General features: G+C 35.3%; 1 protein-coding gene across 2 annotated transcripts; it reads left to right on the top strand.

The window, feature by feature from the left end:
- Nucleotides 1-424: 424 nt before the first annotated feature.
- LOC109092193 (suppressor of tumorigenicity 7 protein-like) lies at nt 425-15596 on the top strand. Of its 2 annotated transcripts, XM_019105950.2 has the most exons (15): nt 516-766; nt 2331-2413; nt 2543-2702; nt 2787-2841; nt 2934-3049; nt 3135-3213; nt 3882-3970; nt 4052-4152; nt 4829-4943; nt 5043-5115; nt 5227-5329; nt 9895-10045; nt 10283-10375; nt 11873-12012; nt 15414-15596. In XM_019105950.2, the coding sequence occupies exons 1-15, from the start codon at nt 598-600 to the stop codon at nt 15507-15509; spliced, it is 1623 nt and encodes a 540-aa protein (XP_018961495.1). In that variant the 5' UTR covers nt 516-597; the 3' UTR covers nt 15510-15596. The 2 variants fall into 2 exon arrangements, with proteins under 2 accessions (XP_042582405.1, XP_018961495.1); XM_042726471.1 differs by having other exon boundaries at nt 425-766; nt 4829-5115.
- The last annotated feature ends 8051 nt before the right edge of the window (nt 15597-23647 follow it).

Here is a 23647-nt window from a genome sequence, read left to right as displayed (position 1 = left end):
GTAATAAGTGCATTAAAATATAATTGTTAAATAGGTGCATTTCTACACCCCTGCTTAAATCGCTAGGATATTTGATTAGTTCTTGCTATAAAAAGGATTTTAAAAGGTTAAATAATAATATACTATACCTATAAACATTAGCCTCAGAAATGAACTTTAATTGTATTTTTATTTAATTTTATTTTCCAATTAAATATTATTTGACAAATGGTGAGAATTTTTTCCATCTGAATTGATTTTAAGTTTATTTTTTAATATTTAAATGTTTTTCTGTATTCTGTTTTTTCTATGTATTTTATTGTTTAAATGATTTTTCTAATACCTGTATATCCATTAATTAGAGTAACAGCAGAAAATGTTCAAACGTGGGCTTTGTTTTGTTATTTTGTGTATAGCAAAATAGTATTACGTTAGAATGGTATTCTCATCAGCCACTTTCATTTAAAAAAGTAGTATACAGTATAAACTGCAGTATGCTATTCTTGAAACCGTCGAGTATAAATGAACGGGAGCTGCGCCCTCTGATGGAGAGCGTCGGTACAGCACTCACTCCTCCACTATCCCACAATTCTAATGTTTACGGCTTGTCGGTGAAAGATGGCGGACAGCAGTGGCCGTAATCCTCAATCACCCGGTTTCACGGAGAAATTAAAATCGTGGCTGTGCTGGTCGTGGACGTACATATGTGCGCTTTGGTTCGCCATGGTCTTAACGATGGTTTACGTGCTGAGGAGCCCACTGAAGCTCCAGGAGACCGTCAACGCAGGTGTGTGTTTGTGTTCAGATGTGTGGATGTCTACAGATCAACACAGGATGTCTTTCTGTTCATTGAAGGAAAAGTTCACACAAATACACTAATTCTCTCGTCTCTATGCAAACCCACGTGAGGTTAATTTTCCGTGGAATATGAAAGGAGAGATTTTGAAGTCAGTGCTGGTCGGAGTTTTCAGTGCAGTGTCAATGAATGGTGACTGAAGATGTCAAGTGTTAATGATAATAATAACAGCGCTCGAGACGAGTCATACTATATCATTGTGAGAGAAACAAACCTGCATTTAAACTCATTACTGAATCACTGAATGTAATGTTTACTTTAGATCAAAGTAGCTGTCAAATGCAAGTCTAAGAAATCATTATTCGACATCAATATAATTCTGGAATCAGTGCAGTGAAGCTTCACTCTTATGTCTCATAATTGTCACATTTTGTTATGGTATTAATATGCACAAATATTTTAACTTTCACATAGTGCAGTGTGCATGTGATGTTTGTATAGTAGCATTATTCAGAGAAGGAATTTACTAATGTGCTATGACACAGTAAACAAATAAAAATATGTTGAGGTTTTATCATTATTTTTTATACTAAGACGTTTTTCAAAGTTCTACATAAATAATCAAATAACTAGTATATGAATTTATATATATAAGCTACTTCATTTTATAGTCACTGTTTTTAAGATGATACTTATAGCAGAAGTTGACTACATGTAAATCTAGAAAATTGGTTGTTTTGTAAATGAATGTACAAAACATTCCAACAACAGTTTGTCACAAGCAAAGCATCACTCCAATTACTCAGTTTAAAATATAATATATTATATAAAACATATATTGAGTGTAATGTTTTATAAGTGCATATGATGTTTGAGTAGAAGCATTATTCAACAGTTCATTTTAAAATTTATTTTAATATAAATTTAAAATGTAATAATGTTATAACTGTAATTTATGCAGGATATGAGTTTAACCATTATTTGTGTACATTTGTTTAAAAGAGTTGACAATAAATTTCTGGCCATTTGTTATGAGTTTAATTATTATATTTAAGATCTATAAAAACATCCCCACTATATATATATATATATATATATATATATTGGTATTTTGCATCGCTTTAAGCTTGTGCTGTCAAACGATTAATAGTGATTAATCGCATCCAAAATAAAAGTTTTTGTTTAGTTTAATATATGTGTGTACTACTGTGTATATTTATTATGTATATATAAATACACACACATACAGTATAAATACTTACATGTATATATTTATATTCATATAAGTTATATTATATATAAATGTTTATTATATAAACAGCAGATTTTACTGAAATATATACATGCATGTGTGTGTATTTATATATAAATAATAAATATAACCAGTACAAGCACATATTATGTAAACAAAAACTTATTTTGCATGTGATTAATCGTTCGACAGCACTACTTTAAGCATTTTTCAAGATTGACAGGTGTTACAATTTTTTCTTAATATGAGTATGTTAAAATGATTAGACTTTCTTTGTCTTACTGTATTGTTGTACATCCACAGCATCTGTGTTTTTAAACACTCTTACACCTAAATTCTATGTTGCGCTGACTGGAACCTCCTCGCTCATCTCGGGCCTTATATTGGTGAGTCTTTTTCTTGGCTTTGGTGAATTGGTTGTCAAATAATTTAATACTTAATAAAATAAGTAAGAACTATACTAAACAACTAACTTCAGTTTCAAAGCTGTGTAAAATCGCACTCTGTGTCTTCAGATATTTGAGTGGTGGTACTTCAGGAAGTACGGCACGTCCTTCATAGAGCAGGTGTCTGTCAGTCACTTACGTCCTCTACTGGGAGGAGTGGAGAACAGCAGCTCTGTGGGCCTCTTCTCCTCTGTAAACGGCGATACCGAGCCGAGAACCAATGTTGCAGGTTTTTGAAAATTACTACATGTTCATCATTCTAAATATTATAAAGTGAATGGAATATGCAGCTGTTATTTTCTTTTTCTTTCAGAATGTAAAGTGTGGAGGAACCCACTGAACCTGTTCAGAGGCGCAGAGTACAGCAGGTATATTGTTTCTGAAGGTTTTAGTTCATTTGAATATTTGATTTTTAAAATATGACAAAAAATCCTATTCATTCTTGATCCTTTTATTCTAGGTACACTTGGGTGACGGGAAAAGAGCCCCTGACATACTATGACATGAATTTATCAGCACAAGATCATCAGACCTTCTTCTTGGGAGACACTCAGCAACTTAGACCAGAGGACTCTGGTTAGTCTCCACTTAAAAGAAATCCCTAAATTTAATCAGAATTGATGTTTTATCATGATTGGTATCTCTCTTGTTTGTTCTGCAGTAATGCAAAAGGCCTGGAGGGAGAGGAACCCGCAGGCACGAATTCGAGCAGCTTACCAGGCAATAGAACTGAACCGCGAGTGAGTTCCATGATTCCTTGTGATTTTAGTCAATTGGCCTTCTTCAGAATTGGCTCATCAAGTCAGACTTTACAGCTGAAATGGTCCATTTAATAAATAGCCATAAAAATACATGAATGAGGGATGCACAGAATGTTGGTACCCTTTTGCTTATTTGCTTATTTTAATTTTATTTTATTTAATCAGTCAGTATAAGATAATTAGTTATGCATGCTCTTACATTTACATTCAGTCATTTAGCAGACACTTTTTCCAAAGCGACTTACAAATGAGTACAATAGAAGCAATCAAAATCAACAAAAGAGCAATGATGCTCTTGCTATGACAAGTCTCAGTTAGTCTAATGAAATACACGTAGCAAGGTTTTTTTAATAATTATATTTAATTATGTATGCTCATTTTCTGTCACTTAAAGCTAATCTTAACACATAGTAATCACATAATCTTGCAACATAATAATATTTTATTTAAATTATTTTTATTTTTATTATTTTAATACATAACAGTATCTTATTGTATTATAAGCCATGTATTGTTATAGACCATAACATAGGAGTAATTACTGGCTTTTCTGTGTCGACCAGAATTTTATCATCAGTGCATCTCTAAATGTTGCCCTCGAATTGACTTTTTCTGTCTCTCAAGCATATATGACTCATTCATTGCAGATGTGCTGCAGCATATGTGCTCCTTGCCGAGGAGGAAGCCACAACCATCACAGAGGCTGAACGGCTTTTCAAACAAGCGCTTAAGAGTGGTAGGAAACTTTCACACTGTCACACATATATAGCCAGCATACAGTAACTCACACTGTTGCTTATTTTCGTTGCTTTCACAGCCGGTAAAGACACCAATCTTGTGGTCTACATCAAGCGCAGACTGGCCATGTGTGCAAGAAAACTGGGTCGCATCAAAGAAGCTGTAAAGATGATGAGAGATGTGAGCGAAGCAGTATACCACTTACGATGTTTAGGTGTTGTTGCTGTAAAAAGTGTGTGTTTTAGTGATTATCTTATGGGACTTATCCCTTGCCACATAGACTTTTATAGAAATTATTTTACAGTAAATTAGGTTTAGGGTTTTGATTTTTGAGGATCTAAATGATTTTCTGTGGTTTTCCACAACATGATTGAACATTCCTGTAACTTTAGTGCAGATATAAAAATAATTCAGCCTTTCTCTATTCAGTTTTACAAAAACTGTTAAAACTCTGGTCACATGACTCTAAAACATGTTGTCACTCCACGTCTATAGAATATCCTCAGGGCAAGTTTACATTCAACATTTACCTGAACATACCTTAATATTTTCTTTATGATTCTGTACATTTAAAAAAAAAATTACTGAAAGAGAAACTTTGAATTACAACAATAGATTCAAAAATGTAAAAATCGTGTGTCTTATATAGAATTTTTTATGCCTAAAATGTTAATGTTCTGCAATCATCAGAGAGTAACTTCTGTTATAATAATTTAACACTTACAAATTTTTATGAATACATTGGAGCTCAGCCTTTACTTTAAATGTAACATACTACCGGACACATTTTATTTTATCTTGCACTTGAAGTATGCTCTGTTGTGTAATATTGTCATTTTCTTGTTTCCTTGCACAGTTAATGAAAGAATTCCCCTTACTGGGAATGTTAAATATTCACGAGAACCTTTTAGAAGCATTATTAGAACTGCAGGCCTACGCTGATGTACAAGCAGTCCTCGCAAAATATGACGGTAAGCTCATTCAGCTGTCATGTTACTGTACATGTCATCGAGGACAAGGAAGAGATGCTAGTATCCTTTTTATTAACTGTCTGATGTTTCTCCCTTCAGATATCAGCTTGCCAAAATCAGCTACTATATGCTACACATCTGCCTTACTGAAAGCCAGAGCAGTGTCAGATAAGTAAGTCTTCAGTTATGTCTAATATTGAATAGCATATTACCATGTCATAGCATAGGTGATGTTTATGGATGATAGTTTGCTGAATGAATCTGTATGTGTGTTGTATGGCAGGTTTTCGCCTGAAGCAGCGTCTAGACGAGGTCTCAGCACAGCAGAGATGAACGCAGTAGAGGCCATACACAGAGCTGTGGAGTTCAACCCACACGTACCAAAGGTTTGAATGATTCTTTTAAAAGGTCCAAAATTGTGCATCATGTGTCGATAACCAGTGAAATGAAAACATTTACAGATTTATTACTGTATTTTGCATAACTTAAGGCCAGGCGATCAAAACTATTGGTAATAAAATGTTAAACCACACTTATATTTTGTTTCTTTTACACTACTATTCAGAAATTTGGGGTCAAAAATTTTTTTTTCCATTAAAATAGTAATATAGTGAAATATGACTACAATTTAAAGTAACTGTTTTCTGTTTTAATATATTTTGAAATATAATTTTTTCTTGTGATGCAAAGCTGGGTTTTCAGGATCATTACTACTGTCTTCAGTGTCACATGATCCTTCAGAAATCATTCTAATGTGCTGATTTGCTAATAAACAAACATTTCTTATTATTATCAGTGTTGGAAACAGATGTGCTGCTTAATGTATGTGGAAACCGTGATACATTTTTTTTTTGCTTTCTTTGATGAATAGAAAGTGCTTAAGAACAGCATTTATTTAAAATTCAAATGTTTTTAACATTATAAATGTATTTACTGTCAATTTTAATAAATTTAATACAGCCTTGCTGAATAAAAGCATCAGTTCAAGAGAAAAAAAAAAAAAACGATAGTGTATATGCAGTAGCATTTATGCAATTGCTATTGTGTCACCACATGGAGTTCTGGAACTGCAACAGTAAAACAAAATTTTTTGATTTTTTATCTAAATTTCTGATACTAAATTTTGATTGGATTTGCTAATATCCAATAATAAAAAAATAGCAGTTTCAAGTGATCTTAAGTATAGTTCAAATCTATTAACATATTTACAGACATCGCTCGAGACTTACTGATATAAAAGTTCTAATTCAACTTTATTTTGGAGCACATTTCTTAATATTAAGCTTAAAATGTGTTTCAATGTCACTTGATGAGGATTGTATGATCTTTCAATAATATCAGTCTTTAAATGCAAGATATTTAAAGTGTACCTGAAGCATACTTGCAACAGTTCCACTGTAGCACAATCACATATACTTCAGTACATCTTTAGTTGGACTTTAACACTACTTCTGCACAATTAAACTGCTTTAAGTACAAAATTACTTGTTCCAATTTAGCATATTTTAATCATACCAGTTTAGTATACTTATAGTACATGTAAGTACATAAATATATAAATGGATTTGTAGCATACTTAGCATGAAATAAATCTATTTCGAATAAATTTAAGTATATTTATTTTTTACCATGGTATCATGATGTATAATGCAGTTTTTTAAGTTACTTGCCCACACATCAGCTTTATCTCACTGTTATTCATGAGTGCAGAGACAGATTGTCATGACCAGGAGGTGATGCTGTTGAAGCACACTGCAGTCCTCTGCACTAAACAGAAACCTTTCTAATATTCACATCAGGAGTGCATCATTCACTGTTTTACATTGAACATAATTGCAGGTGGGCTTGTCGACCCATGACTGCCGTGCATAGGTTTTCGTAAACTGTGTTTAGGGTGAAAGTTGTATCACCTTTGATTTTCTTTTTGCTCTTTAAAGATGTTTTGACCCTCATCAACTATTTCTTTCTTTGTACCTGGTTCCAACTTGCAACTTTTCAAAACACTAGATCGGACTTCAAAGCGCTTAACCTCTTCACACCCAAACATACCGTCTCAGTTGAAGGGTATTTACGCACATGCGTGCAACTCAGACGTGCTGTATCAGACTACAAAGTGCACCTGTTTGAGATGTGCAGCAAATATCAACACACACACACACACACATACACATACACCTGGTCTTTCATTTGCCAAATCTGCCCCTAGAGCAAAAAAGATGGTCCAGAATGAGCAAAGAGGGTATTGGATGTTAGTAGTATTACTTTTACATTTATGTGATCACTTCAAACAGAGACTTGTCTGTCCTGAGGTTATAGATTGAGTATTAAAGATGTGGACTGTGGAATTTGGGCAATGCAGTAATATTTTATGCTAATATTATACAAGCAATAAGATACAAGAGACCAAAATTTGTGTCCTTTATATTTTTATTATGTATAACAGTTTCATAAAAGTGAAAGGCACTTGATTACTTGCTAAATATCATGGTCTCTCTCCTACTTATTGCTTATGTCGGTGGTTTTCAAACTTTTTGATAGGAATTTCCCCCAAATGTTATCCCCTTGATAAAATATGTAATCAGCTGCAAAGCAAACTTTACCACAAACTTTGATATTCTAAAAAGATGTTTTGTAAATGCGTTGTCATTGTACTGTAGCCAATGAAATTTTCTAAACTATTATCTGGTAAATATATTTACTTTTGTATTAACTTGACAACATACACCACCATTCCAGTTTCATTCTAATCTCTTGTGCTTACCAAGGCTGCATTTATTTGATCAATTTGTGCAGCTTAATGTGTGTGTGTGTGTGTGTGTGTGTGTGTGTGTGTGTGTGTGTGTGTGAGAGAGAGAGTGTGTGTATATATCTCAAAAGGTTAATCGCATCTTAAATAAAAGTTTTGTTTACATAATATGTGTGTGTGTGTGTGTGTGTACTGTGTATATTTATTATGTATATATAAATACACACATGCATGTATATATTTCAGAAAAATATGTTGTTTATATATTAAATATATTTATATATAATATGAATTATATGAATATAAATATATATGTAAATACATGTAAATATTTAAACTTATTATACTGTATGTGTGTATTTATATACATAATAAATATACACAGTACACATATATTATGTAAACAAAAACGTTTATTTTGGATGTGATTAATCATTTGACAGCACTAATAATAATATAAATAAATCTATATATATAGTGTGTGTGTGTGTGTGTGTATAAATATATATATATATATATTATGTGTGTGTGTGTGTGTGTGTGTGTGTGTGTGTGTGTATCAGTCACTTTTGATCAATTTAATGCATGCTTGCTGTATAAAATCTAAAAAAATTTAAAAAATTGGCCCCGACTTTTGATCTTTTTCAACAGTGGTAATATTAGTTTTATGGAAAAAACAAATAAATAAATAAAGTACTGTAATTTGGTAAAAGCATTAAATTATTGTTAAACATTGTATTAATCTCTTAAATGTTAACTTTGACATCCTAGAAAAATTATAATGCATGATGTCATCCGTCAGTGTAAACCTGTACCTCACATTTGCATCTCAAAGACCACTGTAGTGTAATGTCATCGTACAGGGTCTGTACAGTCGAGTGAAAAGAGATACGAGACATACTGAGACAGGCTTATGGGAGTTCAGCAGGGGCTTAGGAGGAACCTCCACATAAAAGAGACCCATCACTGACACTTGATCCGCCATTAAAAGAGGTGACCGTGTTTGTGTGCGGGCATGTTGTGTAGAACAGCTGCCTGTCGAATGTCAGCATGATCATAAAGCTAAATTACCCATGTCTGCGCGCATTTGACATATCCAACATGGTGATTGTTACTGAAAGATATGTTTGGATATTTGTTAATAATTCAGAAGGTGCGCTTGACACATTGTAGAGGGAATCAGTCGAATTCAGCTGTAATGTACCATAATTACAGCCAGGGGCATTTGGGTAGGTTATCCTCTGGATAATACCATTTAATCCTGCTGTATTGCCCTCCACAACATTCATCCCGGGGCCCAGAGCAGGGGAGAATTTAAGTATACAGGCTCAGTACAAGTATAAAGCTCTCATATGTACACTTTAAGAATTGTTCGTAAAGAAATATGGCCTACTGTACAGTGTTATTATGAAATCATTTTTCATATAGATTTTTTTTTTATATGGTTTTATTTTTTTCATATTTTTTTTTTTTTAGTGATTTTTTTTTTTTTTTTGTTTTTTTCTTTTTTTGTGTTTTGAATTTTATTGTGATAAAAGTGGGCGAGAGAGGGGGGTGGGATTGGGAAAGGTCCTCAAGTTGGGATTTGAACTCGGGACGCCTGTAACGGCGTTATATGTCTTCGCACTTGCCCACTGAGCTATCAGCTCCGACATTATACCAGTATTTTGAATTATACATTGCATTTTGTGTTTTTGTGTTTTATGGTTGAATATCTGGAAAATGTACTAGTAATTTTCTGCCAGGAAATTATCTTTTTTTTTTCTTTGTTTCTTTTTTACAGTGTATGTGTAAATATCTGGGTCACATTTCACCCCAATATTAAAGGGGAAAACAATTCATTATATTTTGCATTAAGAAAATAAATAATAATTTAGCATTTTTAAATGACCATTAATATTTTTTGTCATTGTAACATTATTTTCATGACACATAATTGCCTTATTAATTGGCCATAATTTCCTGAATGCATTAGGTTTTTTTTAAGTTTGATCATTTTTATGTATCTATGTATTTAAATACTTTACCACATATATATTCAAATAATGTAATATTATACATAATATATTTATATAATGAAAACAATTGTTTCTATAATACCTTTTTTGCGTTATGGTATTAAGAATTGAGAATGCTTAATTTTCATTTCTTTTGTTTCCTTGAGTTAATGTAATTAAAATTGTTTTGTTTTGTGTGTCGTTGCAGTATTTATTAGAAATGAAGAGTCTGATTTTGCCACCTGAGCATATTTTGAAGAGGGGAGACAGTGAGGCGGTGGCGTACGCTTTCTTTCACCTGCAGCACTGGAAACGGGCAGAGGGGGCGCTCAACCTGCTACACTGCACCTGGGAAGGCAGTATGTACAGCGCACATCTGTTCTTTTTTACATACTATCACATTCATGTATAGAATATGATGATTACTCATTTACCATGAAAATTACAAGGTACTTCAGAAGTACTTCAAGCATGGTTTGCTATTATCATCATGTAGTATCTGAAAACAACAAATATACTTTGTTGTAAGCTGTTTACTGTAAAACAAAAGTAAATCATCTCACTTGATATCAGTTGACACCTTTTGACTCTTGTAGCTTTCCGGATTATTCCATACCCCCTGGAAAAGGGTCATCTCTTCTATCCTTACCCAGGATGCACAGAAACTGCAGACAGAGAGCTTCTGCCTTGTAAGTCTATCCTTACCCAGGACACAGAAACTGCAGACAGAGAGCTTCTGCCTTGTAAGTATACACTATGTATTTAGTTGCAAAAAGTGTTGTCATAATACAGCATAACAGGTTTAATAATTTTTTTCTTATAACAAAAATAACTGAACATTTAAATACAATAAAACAATACACAAAAAAAGTATACATTTTACACAGATTAAAGTGCAAAAGAATTATAAAGACCAATAGGTATCACTTTACAATAAGATCCCATTAGTTAACCTTAGTTAATGCATTAAAGTTGCTGTCCGTAACTTTTTTTGGTTGAAAATGATCCGAAATCAATATTTGAGCAAGTACATAATCAGCCAGTGTTCAAAACTATCACCTTACTTTAGCCCGATTCACAACGGTTAGCTTATACTAATGTAGTTGGCTACAAGGCTATGGCATGTGAGGATCCTACAGGTGGCGGATGGTTTATAGCCTTTTCTCACTGCAGCTACATAAATAAATGTATCATTTTGATGGCGGATTGTAAATCCAGAAAGTATTGTTTATGAAACACATGTGAATGAAATTAAAGTGTATTCCAGTTTTAAATGTGCTTCTGATTACAGATAGACTGTAATTACACAAGATTTGTATTTTAAAGATAACTAGTTTGAAGGGAGCATAATTTGCTTTTTGCGTTAAAATAATTTCTTAATATGAAATTCGAGTGGTATGACAATTAGAGATTAGACTGTACAGAAATTGAAATCTACATGCTAATACACACTATTTGTATGACAATTAGATAGAATAAAGTATAACAATAATAATAATAATTTGCATGGTTTGATGTGATATGAGCTAACTGATATTTAGATTAAATCACCATGGGTAGCGTGATTTATTGTAATGCTTTTTTCCTCAGAACTAACGTGGCAGACTTGTTACTTGTTCAGATGACAATAAACGGTGAAAATTCTTATTTGGATCATATTTTATGGGTAGCGTGCTAGAGTCTGTGATTGCGAAGTGATTGCAAAGCAGCCTACAGTAAATATCCACACTGGTGCAGTGACTGACTGCCACTCATAAAAAAATTAGATTCTTAAAAGATTAGGTTGTTCTGGAGTGGAACCCACACAAGGAAGATAATTCCACAAACAACTGCAATTGCAGGTTTTCAAACAGAGATGGCGACAAAGAGGCAAAATTTACGGACTGCAGCTTTAACATTCACAATGAGCAATACCTACATTTGCTACAGAAGTTATTAATCTCAACCTTTCTCTAAAATATTTCTTTCTCTAAAATCTCTAACCTTTCTGTTGGTCAGTGTGTCAAATTCACAACCTGAACACGAGTTAAATCTGTGTGATTGGAATAACAGGATTTCGCCCCTGAAATTTCCCCGAGCAATGCTAAGTGTGACCATACCTTTTGCAAGTGGTTTGAAAATGCTTAAAAATAAGAGGAAAATAGGGTACTTATTGACCTGTCTTTATCTTTTTCTTTTTCTTCCAGCATTTCACGAGGTCTCAGTTTATCCGAAGAAGGAGCTTCCTTTCTTCATCCTCTTCACAGCGGGCCTGTGCTCCTTCTGTGCCATGTTGGCCATGCTCACACACCAGTTTCCAGAGCTCATGGGGGTCTTCGTCAAAGCCGTGAGTATCTGCATGCCTCACCAAACCCAAAAGTGTGTGTGTGTGTTTGTGCTCACCAAACTGTTTTTTTGTTTGTTTTTTTTTTTTTTTGTTTTTTGGTTTTTGCCCTTATTTATTTCTTTTTTGTTTAGAAGAGAAAGTACACAATTACTGAACTCCCAAGATAAACATTTCTTTGTGTTGCAATATAAGAATTAAGTCATTTCACTTTATTGGCAATGAATAGGTCCTTTTTGTTGTCATTAAAGTGAAGTAACTGAACATAAAATAGAGGAGCCTAATAAAAATGCTCATTTTAGAAGAAAATTTCAGCCTTTTGCATTTCAAGTATAGTATATTTAGATAGATAAATAGAAAGACAGAGAGAGAGAGATACATTTATATTATCTTATAATTCTTAAAAATAAATAATGAATATATAGTATATTTAGGTATTTTGATTTTAAGACAGAGAGAGAGAGATACATTTATATTATCTTATATATATATATATATATATATATATAATATATATATATATATATATATATTAGATATATATATATATAGATATATATATAATTAATTAATTAATTAATTTTATTTTAAAAAAAATTTAAAGCTGCAGTCCATAACTTTTTTCTGTGTTCAATAAAATTTACAAAATGTATATAATAAGCGAGATAATCCGATATTTTTTAAAGTTAAAGCTGCAGTCCATAAATTTTTCTGTGTTCAAAATATATATAAGCGAGTAATTCTGAATATTTCTGGTAGGAACCGCTGAGGAGTTGCCCAGTACCTGCATGATTCACCATAGACATAAGCAGAGAGGAGTCGCTTCGGCTACAGTGTTCTTCCACAAGACGCGTGCAGTTCTGTTTTATTAAAGGAGCATTGCGTAGGTTCTGAAATTTCTAACAGTTACTGACACCAGTGGCCGTTAGAGGAACTGCAGCCAGTCTCATGCTCGTTCTCAGTGCGCACGCTCTCTCTCTTTTTTGCCACACTAGATACTTTTTTTTTTTTTTTTTTTTTTTTTTTTTTTTTTACTTAGAGGACTGTCCGTGGGTGTCTGAATTGTGCTGCCGGAGGCTGGTCGCTTCTTTCCATCCACAGAGTCCATCTGAAAACACTATTGCCGCACGCTGCTTACTATAAATGGCTGGCGTGCCGTACGATTGTAAGCCCAAGTAGACGAGAACGCGCATGACGTCACATTTTCTGAATTTTCGCGCCAATTCGGGCCCGACTCCTCCACAAACAATTGAGCCTACAGGCTGATAGAGGCAACCGTAGTGGACAGTCGAGGTGTCATTCTTTTTTTACATCATGGTTGGCTCATACATGTACAAATGAAAACTCTATCTTAAAAGATTTTTTTTAAGTAAAAACCCCTCCACATAGCTCCATTAACTGCTAGAGTGCCAAACAAATTCAAAATTAGTTTAAATGATTTTATATTTTGTTATTTGTATATAGATTGACTTACAATACTTTGCACAGTAACTTATTTACAGTCCTCAGTCAGTAAGGTAGGTAGCAGAATGGAGAAGAGAAATTAAGGAGCAGAAGTTAAGCCAAGCAGGCCTTTGAACTGTTCATACAACAACATTTAGCCTCTCCGAAGGCCAGGATGCCCTTTTCGTGGCGGTGCGTTCTTCTCTTATCGTTGTTTACATTCATTTGGGTGAATTAAAAGCGAGTGATTGATTTCAGAACAAGTTTGAGTTGTTGCACTAGATGCCACGGAAGGGCCTCGTCTCCGACTTGCATTCAAAGTTGCTCTTTTTCCATTATACTCCCTCGCTTGCCCGCGCACATACACACAGGCTTTGTTCCCCGTCCACTCCAAACATCTTGTTTTCCTTGGGGAACAATACCCTAATTTGCAATTGCAGTAAACTCCTGAATGTGAGGACATGCAGCCTCATTGGCCTTTATCTTTTTATCAACCTCGTTTGTCATGTTACAACATGTATTTACGCTAGCACTATCTATTTCCTGGATCTGGGTTAAAATGGATGATACCTCTCCAGCCTCCACTCTTCTCGTTTTCCTCCCTCTGCGACACGCGGCCCCGGGCTTCCTTTCCCATATTCCGTCATAAACATCTGTTCATCCGTGAAATGTATCGCTTCATAAACACATTTGAGGCTTGTTTATGGTGGATTGAATCGTGGAGGTTTCAGTGTTTTTCAAAGGGACTGATTCTCGCCAGTTTTATGGTCCTGAAGTTGGTTGCCATCCAGAGTTTTTTCTCCTTTTGTTTGTGTCTGTCAGGACCTCCATGTAGTTTCCCAGAGGGACAAACTCTATCATACTTATGTCTAGCACTTCAGGCACTTTAAAGGCAACTTTCTGACAGCTTGTGGCTCAGTCACACTGAATAGTCTATGAATGAGGTAGATAAGACAAGCAAAAGCACTGCTTTCATATTTTTTTCTTCAGGATGGACATGCATTTCTCATAGATTTCCTGATGTCAACATCAGCTCACAGCGGCCATGGTCATACTTCAGTTTAGAACTGAAATTCATTAATTTCACAATATTGTTGTTTGGTAAAAAGGTGTTTACTGTACTATAACACCAAACTACTGTACAGACACTACCAGAGATTGGAAATGAAACCTCAAATATTTAAATATTTTTATCAATATTCAGTGTTCCAGTTTTTTTCTGTATGTTTTTCTTAATAATAAAAATCTCAGTTTAATTTAGATTACTATAAATGACAGTTATCAAGGGCCAAACCTGAAATAATTATATGAAATTGGAATATTTCTAAATAAATCTTAAATACACAGTTATAATTTTAAATGTATAATTGTAAATCCAAATGTATACTTAAGTCTATATATATATATATGGATATATGCATTGCAGATATATAATATATCATATTATATTCAGTGTTAATCATGAATATATGGATGTACATCTGGATAAATGCAGTTGTAGATCTAAATATAGTTATAAAATAAATCTGAAAATGTGATTGTGAATCCATATATGTATATGTTTATTTATTCAGAATTAAAACTGTTATATAACATAGTTTTAATTCTGAATAAATGAATTTAAAATCCTGAATATGTATATTTGAATTGCATATATATTTATAAATACTGAATGTAACTTTTATATTTTACATTTTTCAATTTGTGCTTTCTGCTCAAAAATGTTTAAATTTGGCAAAGTACACCCATTTACTTTAGAAATGTAAAAGTCTGTTTCTTAAATATTTTGCATGAAATTTAAGATGTTTGTGATTATTAATTCAGATCCATCTGACTGTTTTCTCTCTCTCTCTCTCTCTCTCTCATCTCGCCTCTCCTCTCTCTCTCTCTCTCCGCTACTGTTTTCTCTCTCTCTCTCTCTCTCTCTCTCTCTCTCTGTGTCTCTCTCTGTCTCTCTGCAGTTCTTCAGCACCCTCTTTGCACCACTGGGCTTTTTTGCAGACAAGATGGAGAATTTTATGCCCTCCTGCCTGTGGCATCAACTAACAAACGTCTGACGTACACGCACAGCTCAGACGCACTTGAAAACACTACTGTACATGTGTCCCACCTGTACTGACAATAAAAATGTTATGGCTCTTTGACACACGTTGCCTTCTCTTTTCCTGTAGTATTTAATGCCTTCTGACATGGTTGAGAGCAGCAGAAGTCAATATGAACGTTAACTAAATGGCCGTTTCTCAACCTCTGTGCCGTGACTGCCTCTAATCCCGTTTAAATATGTCTGCTATGGCCGCAGGGCAGGTTGCCACAGTGATACAGTGCTGATGCAATCATTGAAGAAAAAAACTGGCCTTGTGTACCCTGAAGATTCGGCAGTAAATCATGTGTCTGTTTTTAGAGGACCTCACTTAACAAAAGTTCAGATCCACAGCTTGAGGTTGAGTTGGATGCACGGATGAAACTGTGTGTTCATACAATACTATTAAAGTCTTCATCATCTTATAAAATGAAGGCTTGAAGACAGTGTTATTAAATATTTTACATTAGAAAAGACTGTCATGCATTGCAGTTGTGGTCATGAATATCGATCTGTTTATATATAATGGTATGTTGTTCTACAAATGGGCCAGATTTGGAAGATATTTTTAAGGCCAGTTCACACTAAGGATGATAACTATATAACAATAAAAAAAAAAAGTTTTTACACCCCAACTGTAACAGTATAGAGGAACAATATTTTCAGAATTACTTTTAGAAAGCTTTTAATAATCCATCCTGCTTTAAAGAGCTCAAGTATTTAAAGCGGGAGACTGCAAACCTTCAGTACGCTTATAATAAACAGAACATTATTGTGCGTTAAAGTGGACGCTAATGTAGTTACAATATCTTATAGTTATATTTATAGTTCTTGGTTTTAATGGACAATGGTTCTGGAGATAGTTGATGGAATCATGTGGAACATGTTCACATAATTGTCAGGCAGACAAGACTTATCAGAATGTTTCACCAAAATACTGAATGTTAAAAAACATGGGCAGGACATTTTAATGACACTTACAATGCCAATCACACTAAAAAAAAAAAAAAAAAAAGAATTGCGCTTTACACTTCTAAAAAATAGATGGACTCGGATGAGACCGGAAGCTTATTTTAGTGTTTTTTTTTTTTTTTTTTTTGTAGTTTTGTAATATGTGTTCAACGAGATAATCATAGATTTTAACTTTTCAATCTTCTAAGCAGGTATGTCTTTAGCTACTGTAAATAGTAAACATCACTATCATGGGTTTGTAGCATACCTGTAGTGGGTTTTTTTAACACTAAGTGGGTTTTAGCAACCTACTAAGTGTCCTGCTGTGAGCGCACCTCTGATGTGGGGATGGAGTCTTCTAACTGTTTCATTATGATTGGAATACTAGCATAATCCTTTCTGCATATTGTACAGTAGGCCTATGCACTAAATATGGGATATGCATATACTATATATAATATATACTTTTGTTTAAAATTAGTATGAAGCAATGCTAATCATTCTATTGTTGTTTGACCTCAGGGTTAATTCAGCAAATTACATCTAGGCTAATTATAATAATAAAAAAAAACTGTTATTTTGTATTTCACTGCTGTTCTGTAAGTTTTTTTTTTTTAAATGTTTTTGAAAGACGTCTCTTATGTTCATCAAGGCAGGGTTCATTTGATTTTGATGAATTGAATTGTAATTTTATTATTTTTATTTATTTTTTTTTTTTTTTGTTTTTGTTTTTATTTTGAATCTATTCCTGTGATGGCAAAGCTTAATTTTCAGTATCATTACTTTATTTTCAGTGTCATGCAATCCTTCAGAAATAATTCTGCTGATGCAGATGATATAATATGCTCAAGAAACTTTTCTTATTGTTATCAATGTTGAAAACAGTTCTAATGCAAAATAACAAGAATAGTTGATTTTTTTAACATTAGTTTTATAGTTTCTTAAAGTCATGTGTTATTGCCTAATATGGCTGCTGAAGTTATGAAGTGTTGTTCAAAAACCAGTTTTTGCTCCAGTGTCTTTAAGCGCAACTATTCCCTTTCAACATATTTGGCATGGACATGGATGTCCACAGCTACATATGAGACGAATGCATAGTGTCTGATCATCAAAGGTCCCGCTACCACCTGCTTTCTTTGGCAGTCGTCCATACAACAGTCAGACGGGGTCATGCAGGGTCTGTATGAAGCTCCATAAGGTACTGCATGTAGAGTAGAAAAGAGCCAAAAAGACCAGTGATGTTTATCCAGTGTTTATAATGTTTATTCAGTGATATATTTACAAACAAACACTGCTTAAAGAGGTTAATGTCCCAGAAAATCAACCTGGTGGATGACTGTGAAGGATGAGGGCATGTTTTGGTTGATATCATCGCAGGCCTTGACAGAGCTGGTGGCCTACAGCTGGATTAAGTACATTTGGGAGTGTCGTAACTGGCGCTCTCCAGGGGTCTGGATTTGATAAGGTTGGCAGTTTACTGCAGGCTTAAGCCTCTGAGTGTAACAAAAGCTAGTGACAGCCAAGCAAATATGTTTGCAGCAGATACTGTCGCATGAGATCCTATATGCAAGTCTTTGCTGTGTTAAATTAAAGCTGTGTCTGTATTACAGCATATCATGCCTCTCTTATGTTGCCTTAGTGTTTACGAAGGGGGCGTTTACACGACACTGTTTTCAATTAAAAATTTAAAACTTGTGTGTTGGCCAATAATTTATAACTGCAACCGCATTTTGGGGAAATACAAAAGCGCAAACTTTTAAAAACTAGTTTGAAAGTGCAACTTTTTGAAAATGATACCATTATTGCCTGTCTAAACTACGAAAATGCAAATTTGTGAAAACTCATGCATGTGTGTATTATGTGTTCAGTCTGTAGGCATGTGCAAGTACTTGAAGAATGCATATGTGCGCAGGCCCATAGTGTTTCTTTTTTGTTTTAATGTGTTGTTTGTTGTTGGTAAATTGTACATTGTATTTGGTGTAATGCAATGTATTTATGCGGTTTAAGGTTCAAAAAACACATTCTTTTCTACATACTCTACATTATTGTTGCTCCTCTATGCCCCGCCTATCTGAAATGCATCGATTTTTACAAAGCTCATCATTCTGAAAAGCGAGGTGTTCGCTGATTGGCCAGCTATCCAGTGCGTTGTGATTGGCTGAATACCTCAAGCGTGTGACGGAAATGTTATGCCCCTTAACATACTGTGAGGCCGTGTCCTGGCACGATGAGACAAAACCAATAAATAACAATGTAATGCCCATTACAAACGAGGCATTTGTTGCATCCAGTCGGGACATAATTACAGATTATAATAACTTGTACTATCTTTTTACGTGTTGCGTTGCGTATCGCACTGTGTAAACATAAAAACGTCTGCATTTGTGATTGGAGAAACGACAAACAACAAGCGCTACTCTACACTGCTCAAAACTCACGTTTGAATCATCAGTGGCAAATTCTTTAATATATGTACTTAAATGTGACTTAGCACCAGACTGTCCTTGCAAAGTTCAAACTGATAGAAACGACAGCACTGAAGGCTACTCTCCCAGGTTTTACAAACAGTCCTCCGTAAAATGCGCTGCACACATCTGAATATTTGTGTTCAACTGTTCTGGAACAGTGTTGTAAATACAACTTAACCACTGATTTCTAGTTGTGTCCTTTTTTGGAAGACCAAACTAAGTAGTTTTGCTTTCACAACGAAACACAGCGTGTCCACGACAATGCGGCAGCAACAATACTACAGCATGAATCAAAGTTACGCCTTCTTTCTTTGCGTAAACATTTGGGCGGTGTTATGCAAATCTTCCCACACAGTGACTTTAGGAGGCATTTTAGGAGGGCGTGGACAAGTCTTGACTTTTATGAAGAATATCTCTTTGGGTTTGAGACTTTAGTCTTTGCAACTTCAGGTATCTTATCTATGCAAGAACAGCTTGTAATACTCCAAAGAGAAAGGAAAACTTGAAATTGCATCATATGACCCCTTTAAAAAGTGACATTGCCAATAACAGCATTTAAAGTTGTTTTTGCGGGATCATTCAGACAGTGTTTGACAATGTGGAAATTTTCAAAAATGCAAAGGAAAAACTTCCATAGGTTTTTTTTTTCCTAGTAAAATTCCTAGTGTATCTGATTTTAACAGTAGCCTACTTAAGTATTTTACTCATACTAAATGTAGGCTCAACGATGCACTAGTCCTCAAACACCTCAAAATTGCAATAAATCAAGGTTGACAGCTTCTTAAACTCTGAAGTCTCGGTTAAGCAAAAGTACTTAAATGGGTCATCGGAGGCAAAATTCACTTTTATCTGATGTTTAACAACAAATGTTGGGAGTAGCATGCACAGATAATCAACCCTGCCAATTCACTATCAGTAATCACATCATCTATCCAACCACCACGAGAGAGAACCACTATAAATAATAATAGCAACCATACCTTTATTCTCTCTAGTCGTTCAGCATCCCTCCACCACCCCGACCCCTGGGGGGGCTCTGCGTTCTGGGCAATTGTCGAGCTCGGAGCCCTCTCCCTGGATGGGGGGAGGGTACCCCAGGTTCAGGAAGAATTACAAAGCTCAGAGCCCTCTCCTTGGACAGCACGCCAAATACACATACCATTCTTCTTGCTTTATTATCTGCAAGGCGGACTCGTGAAATATTGTTTAAACTGAAATGTGTCTTGGCAGTGTAAAATGATAAAAATGATAAAAATCCCAATAAATCATGTCTCCGATCAAGCCATTCAGAAGCATGGCTTTTCTTATCACTGCTATGCTGATGACACTCAACTCTACTTCTTATTCCAACCAGATGATCCGACGGGTAGCTGGTCGCATTGCAGCCTGTCTGAGGGACATTTCTAGCTGGATGAGGGACCATCACCTTCAACTCAACCTACTAAGACAGAACTGCTTGTGGTTCCAACTAACCCATTGTTTCATCACAACTACTCTACACAGCTGGGTTCGTCAACCATAACTCCTTCCAGGACAGCCAGAAACATAGGAGTTGTGATCGATCATCAGTTATACTTCACAGACCATATTGCTACAATGACCCGGTCCTGCAGATTTGCCTTATACAACATTAGGAAGATCAGACCCTTCCTGTCAGAGCAAGCCACACAACTTCTTGTCCAAGCTTTTGTTCTCTCCAGACTGGACTATTGTAATGCTCTCTTGGTGGGCCTTCCTGCATGTCCTTTCAAGCCTCTGCAACTGATCCAGAATGCAGCAGCGAGAGTTGTCTTCAATGAGCCAAACAAACCTCACGTTACTCCTCTCCTCATCAGGTTACACTGGCTACCAGTAGCTGCTTGCATCAAATTCAAGGTACTGATGCTTGCCTACAAGACGACCACTGGCGCGGCACCAATTTACCTAGACTCACTAGTTCAAACTTATGTGCCCTCCGGAGGCTTGCGTTCTGCAAGTGAACGGCGCCTTGTGGCGCCATCCCAAAGAGGTTCAAAATCACTCTCACAGACCTTTTCCTGGACTGTGCCCCAGCTGGTGGAATGACCTCCCAATCTCAATTCGAACAGCTGAGTCTTTACTCATCTTCAAAAAACATCTAAAGCAGTGGTGTCAAACTCAGTTCCTGGAGGGCCGTAGCCCTGCAGAGTTTAGTTCTAACCCTGCTCCAGCACACGTATCATGTAGTTTTCAAATAAGCCTAAATAATTAGATTAGCTGGATCAGGTGTGTTTAATTAAGGTTATATCTAAACTGTGCTGGACTTTGGCCCTCCGGGAACTGAGTTTGACACCCTTGATCTAAAGACACATCTTTTTCGCCAGCACTTGACCAACTAATACTAGCACTTACCTTTTCTTTTCTTTTTTCTTTTCTTTTCTTTTCTTTTTTCTTTTCTTTTCTTTTTTCTTTTCTTTTCTTTTCTTTTCTTTTCTTTTCTTTTCTTTTCTTTTCTTTTCTTTTCTTTTCTATTCTTGGAAAAAAAAAACATAGCTACATGTTCTGTGCTAGACTAACTGAGACTTGTCATGGCACTTGTATACTGTTGTTGTTGGATAAAAGCGCCTGCTAAATGATTAAATATAAATGTAAGCCATTCACAGATTCTTGGCAGAGTGACGTCACACAGACCCAGGCCACTCCCACGATTGTTGACTGACACTGGTGTTTAAGCATAGACCCACCCTGAGTGAGCTGTCAACAGTCCTCCATTGTTTCTACGCAGGAGCAGGTGTAGACTAGAATGTCTCCTATTGAGGTGTTTTGTTGTTGGATGTAATAATGAACATAGCAGTCGTCATTTACTCTCGACATCTGAGCCACTGAAGATGCAGTGGATTTCTTTTGCTTTTGAGGGTCATGCGCCCTGTTCTACTTAAGTCTATGTTCACGTGAATCATTCGTGATCCAGCTTCACCTACAGAAGTAGTTAGTATAAGGTTCTTTTTAATGAATCTTTGCAAATTGCCTTTCCTAATAATGTGCTAGTTAGCAAGTTCCACGACAAATGTGGCTAAAGTTTACAGTCTCATGATAACAGCTCGTTACCCCAAGGAAGAGAAGGGTGGGGTGAGCAGAGCTCATTAGCATTTAAAGGGACATGCACCGAAATGGGTTGCTGTGAAAAGAGCTGTTTTTGGCAAGGTAAAAAGGGTGTTTTACACTACCATTGAGAATTTTTAACCAAAGTATGTTATAGACTTTTCATTAAGACCCTAAAGAATCATATCAACTTGTGGAAAATGGGCATCCGATGACCCCTTTAGAAAGGGCGTAAGTCAGTATCCTTTAAAAAGCCCTCAGCTATGTCCTTATCTCATATACTGTATGAAATACATGTGATTCATCAACTACCTGCTAATGAACTTGCATTCACATAAAGTAGCCTTGTTGACAAGTTTGGGAAAGGAAAGGCAAAACACGATGTAATACCTTCAATGCTCTGTAGATGGCGATATTACTTCCTTTGTAGCAGAAATACACTGTTGCAGAAATAGTTAGGCACTATGTAAAATGTAACCTGTAATTGCGTGACTCATCACAAGTGTATTGGTGTAAAGAGTACATATATTTATTCAAAAATGAAGTCAAGTAGACAGTAAAAGTTGCTTATATTTTTAATTCTCAGTAAAACTACAAAGTAGCCAAAAAGATACTTAAGCAAGGTTGCATGGCAAATCCAAACTATTTTATGTTTTATTGAATTGTTGGCAAATTCATATGAATTTTTATGTTCTCAACTGTATGTTTTCACATGATCTGCTTAAGCCCCATTGACTGTTAGGTTTTGGAATGAGGATAGGTTCGCATCTTTGTTTTTTCTAAATATCATACATTTTTTTTTTTGGTGTGTGTTTTGGTTTGATTTTTTTTTTTTCCTTGTTTTTTCTAAATATCATACATTTTTGTACAATTCAAATTGTTTGTATTTGCTATGGATGGGCATGTCATGTAGCAACTGCATAGCAACATCCTGACAACCACCCACAACACCCTAGTATCTAGGTCTGGGTAGTTGCTAAAATGTTGCTAATGTTGCTTGCTATTCTGGGGTGAGTTTTCCAAAAGCATTGTTAGCTATGGTCGTTAGTTCTGTTGAACTCTATTGGTAACGATGGAACTTGCAACCATAGTTCCTTTTGGGAAACACACCACTGGCTGGTTGCTAGAGTACTGCTATTAGGAGTATTTGCAGTTGCTAAGGTGTTTCTCATATCTCTTCACAGATCTCCATCTCAAAACGCCTTTAACAAAAATAAAGAGCTCTGCTTTTACTCCCTGTAGTGCTGCTGTGCCTCTGTTTTGGAAGTTTTGGATGAGCTACATTCTTGCCAGCTGACTCACAAGATAAGAGTTTTTATGTGTTAATCCAACGCCGCCGGCCTGTAAGCTCCGTCTGACAGCAAGCGTGCTAACGCTTCCAACCACCCGCTTCTTCGAGCCAAGCCACACTCGTCCCCAAAGGTCACGTATATATAACGCTTATCTCCCCTATAAATCTGCCCTCAAGACCAAACACTTGCTGTGAATCTTTGGGCTAAAGCCTGCAGTGGGAAGTACACCGTTCCCAATGCGGCTTTCCTATATGAGCAAGAGTATTCGTAAGGACACAAAAGTATTTTCAAGTGGTGTAGTAGTAACTAGTACTTGGTTTAGAGAGTTGTGAAGATAAGAAACT

Source organism: Cyprinus carpio, chromosome B6 (genome assembly GCF_018340385.1).
Source record: "Cyprinus carpio isolate SPL01 chromosome B6, ASM1834038v1, whole genome shotgun sequence".
NCBI classification, from domain to species: Eukaryota; Metazoa; Chordata; class Actinopteri; order Cypriniformes; family Cyprinidae; genus Cyprinus; species Cyprinus carpio.
Note: the sequence above shows the minus strand (reverse complement) of the source record. Positions and strands in the feature narration are given on the sequence as shown.

What these genes read in the sequence shown, in the direction of transcription:
- LOC109092193 (XM_042726471.1), top strand. Translation starts at nt 598, where the DNA reads ATGGCGGACAGCAGTGGCCGTAATCCTCAATCACCCGGTTTCACGGAG. An exon ending in GCCAGAGCAGTGTCAGATAA is followed by an intron (nt 5,116 to 5,226) that starts GTAAGTCTTCAG and finishes GTTGTATGGCAG; the next exon opens with GTTTTCGCCTGAAGCAGCGT. An exon ending in TCAACCCACACGTACCAAAG is followed by an intron (nt 5,330 to 9,894) that starts GTTTGAATGATT and finishes GTGTCGTTGCAG; the next exon opens with TATTTATTAGAAATGAAGAG.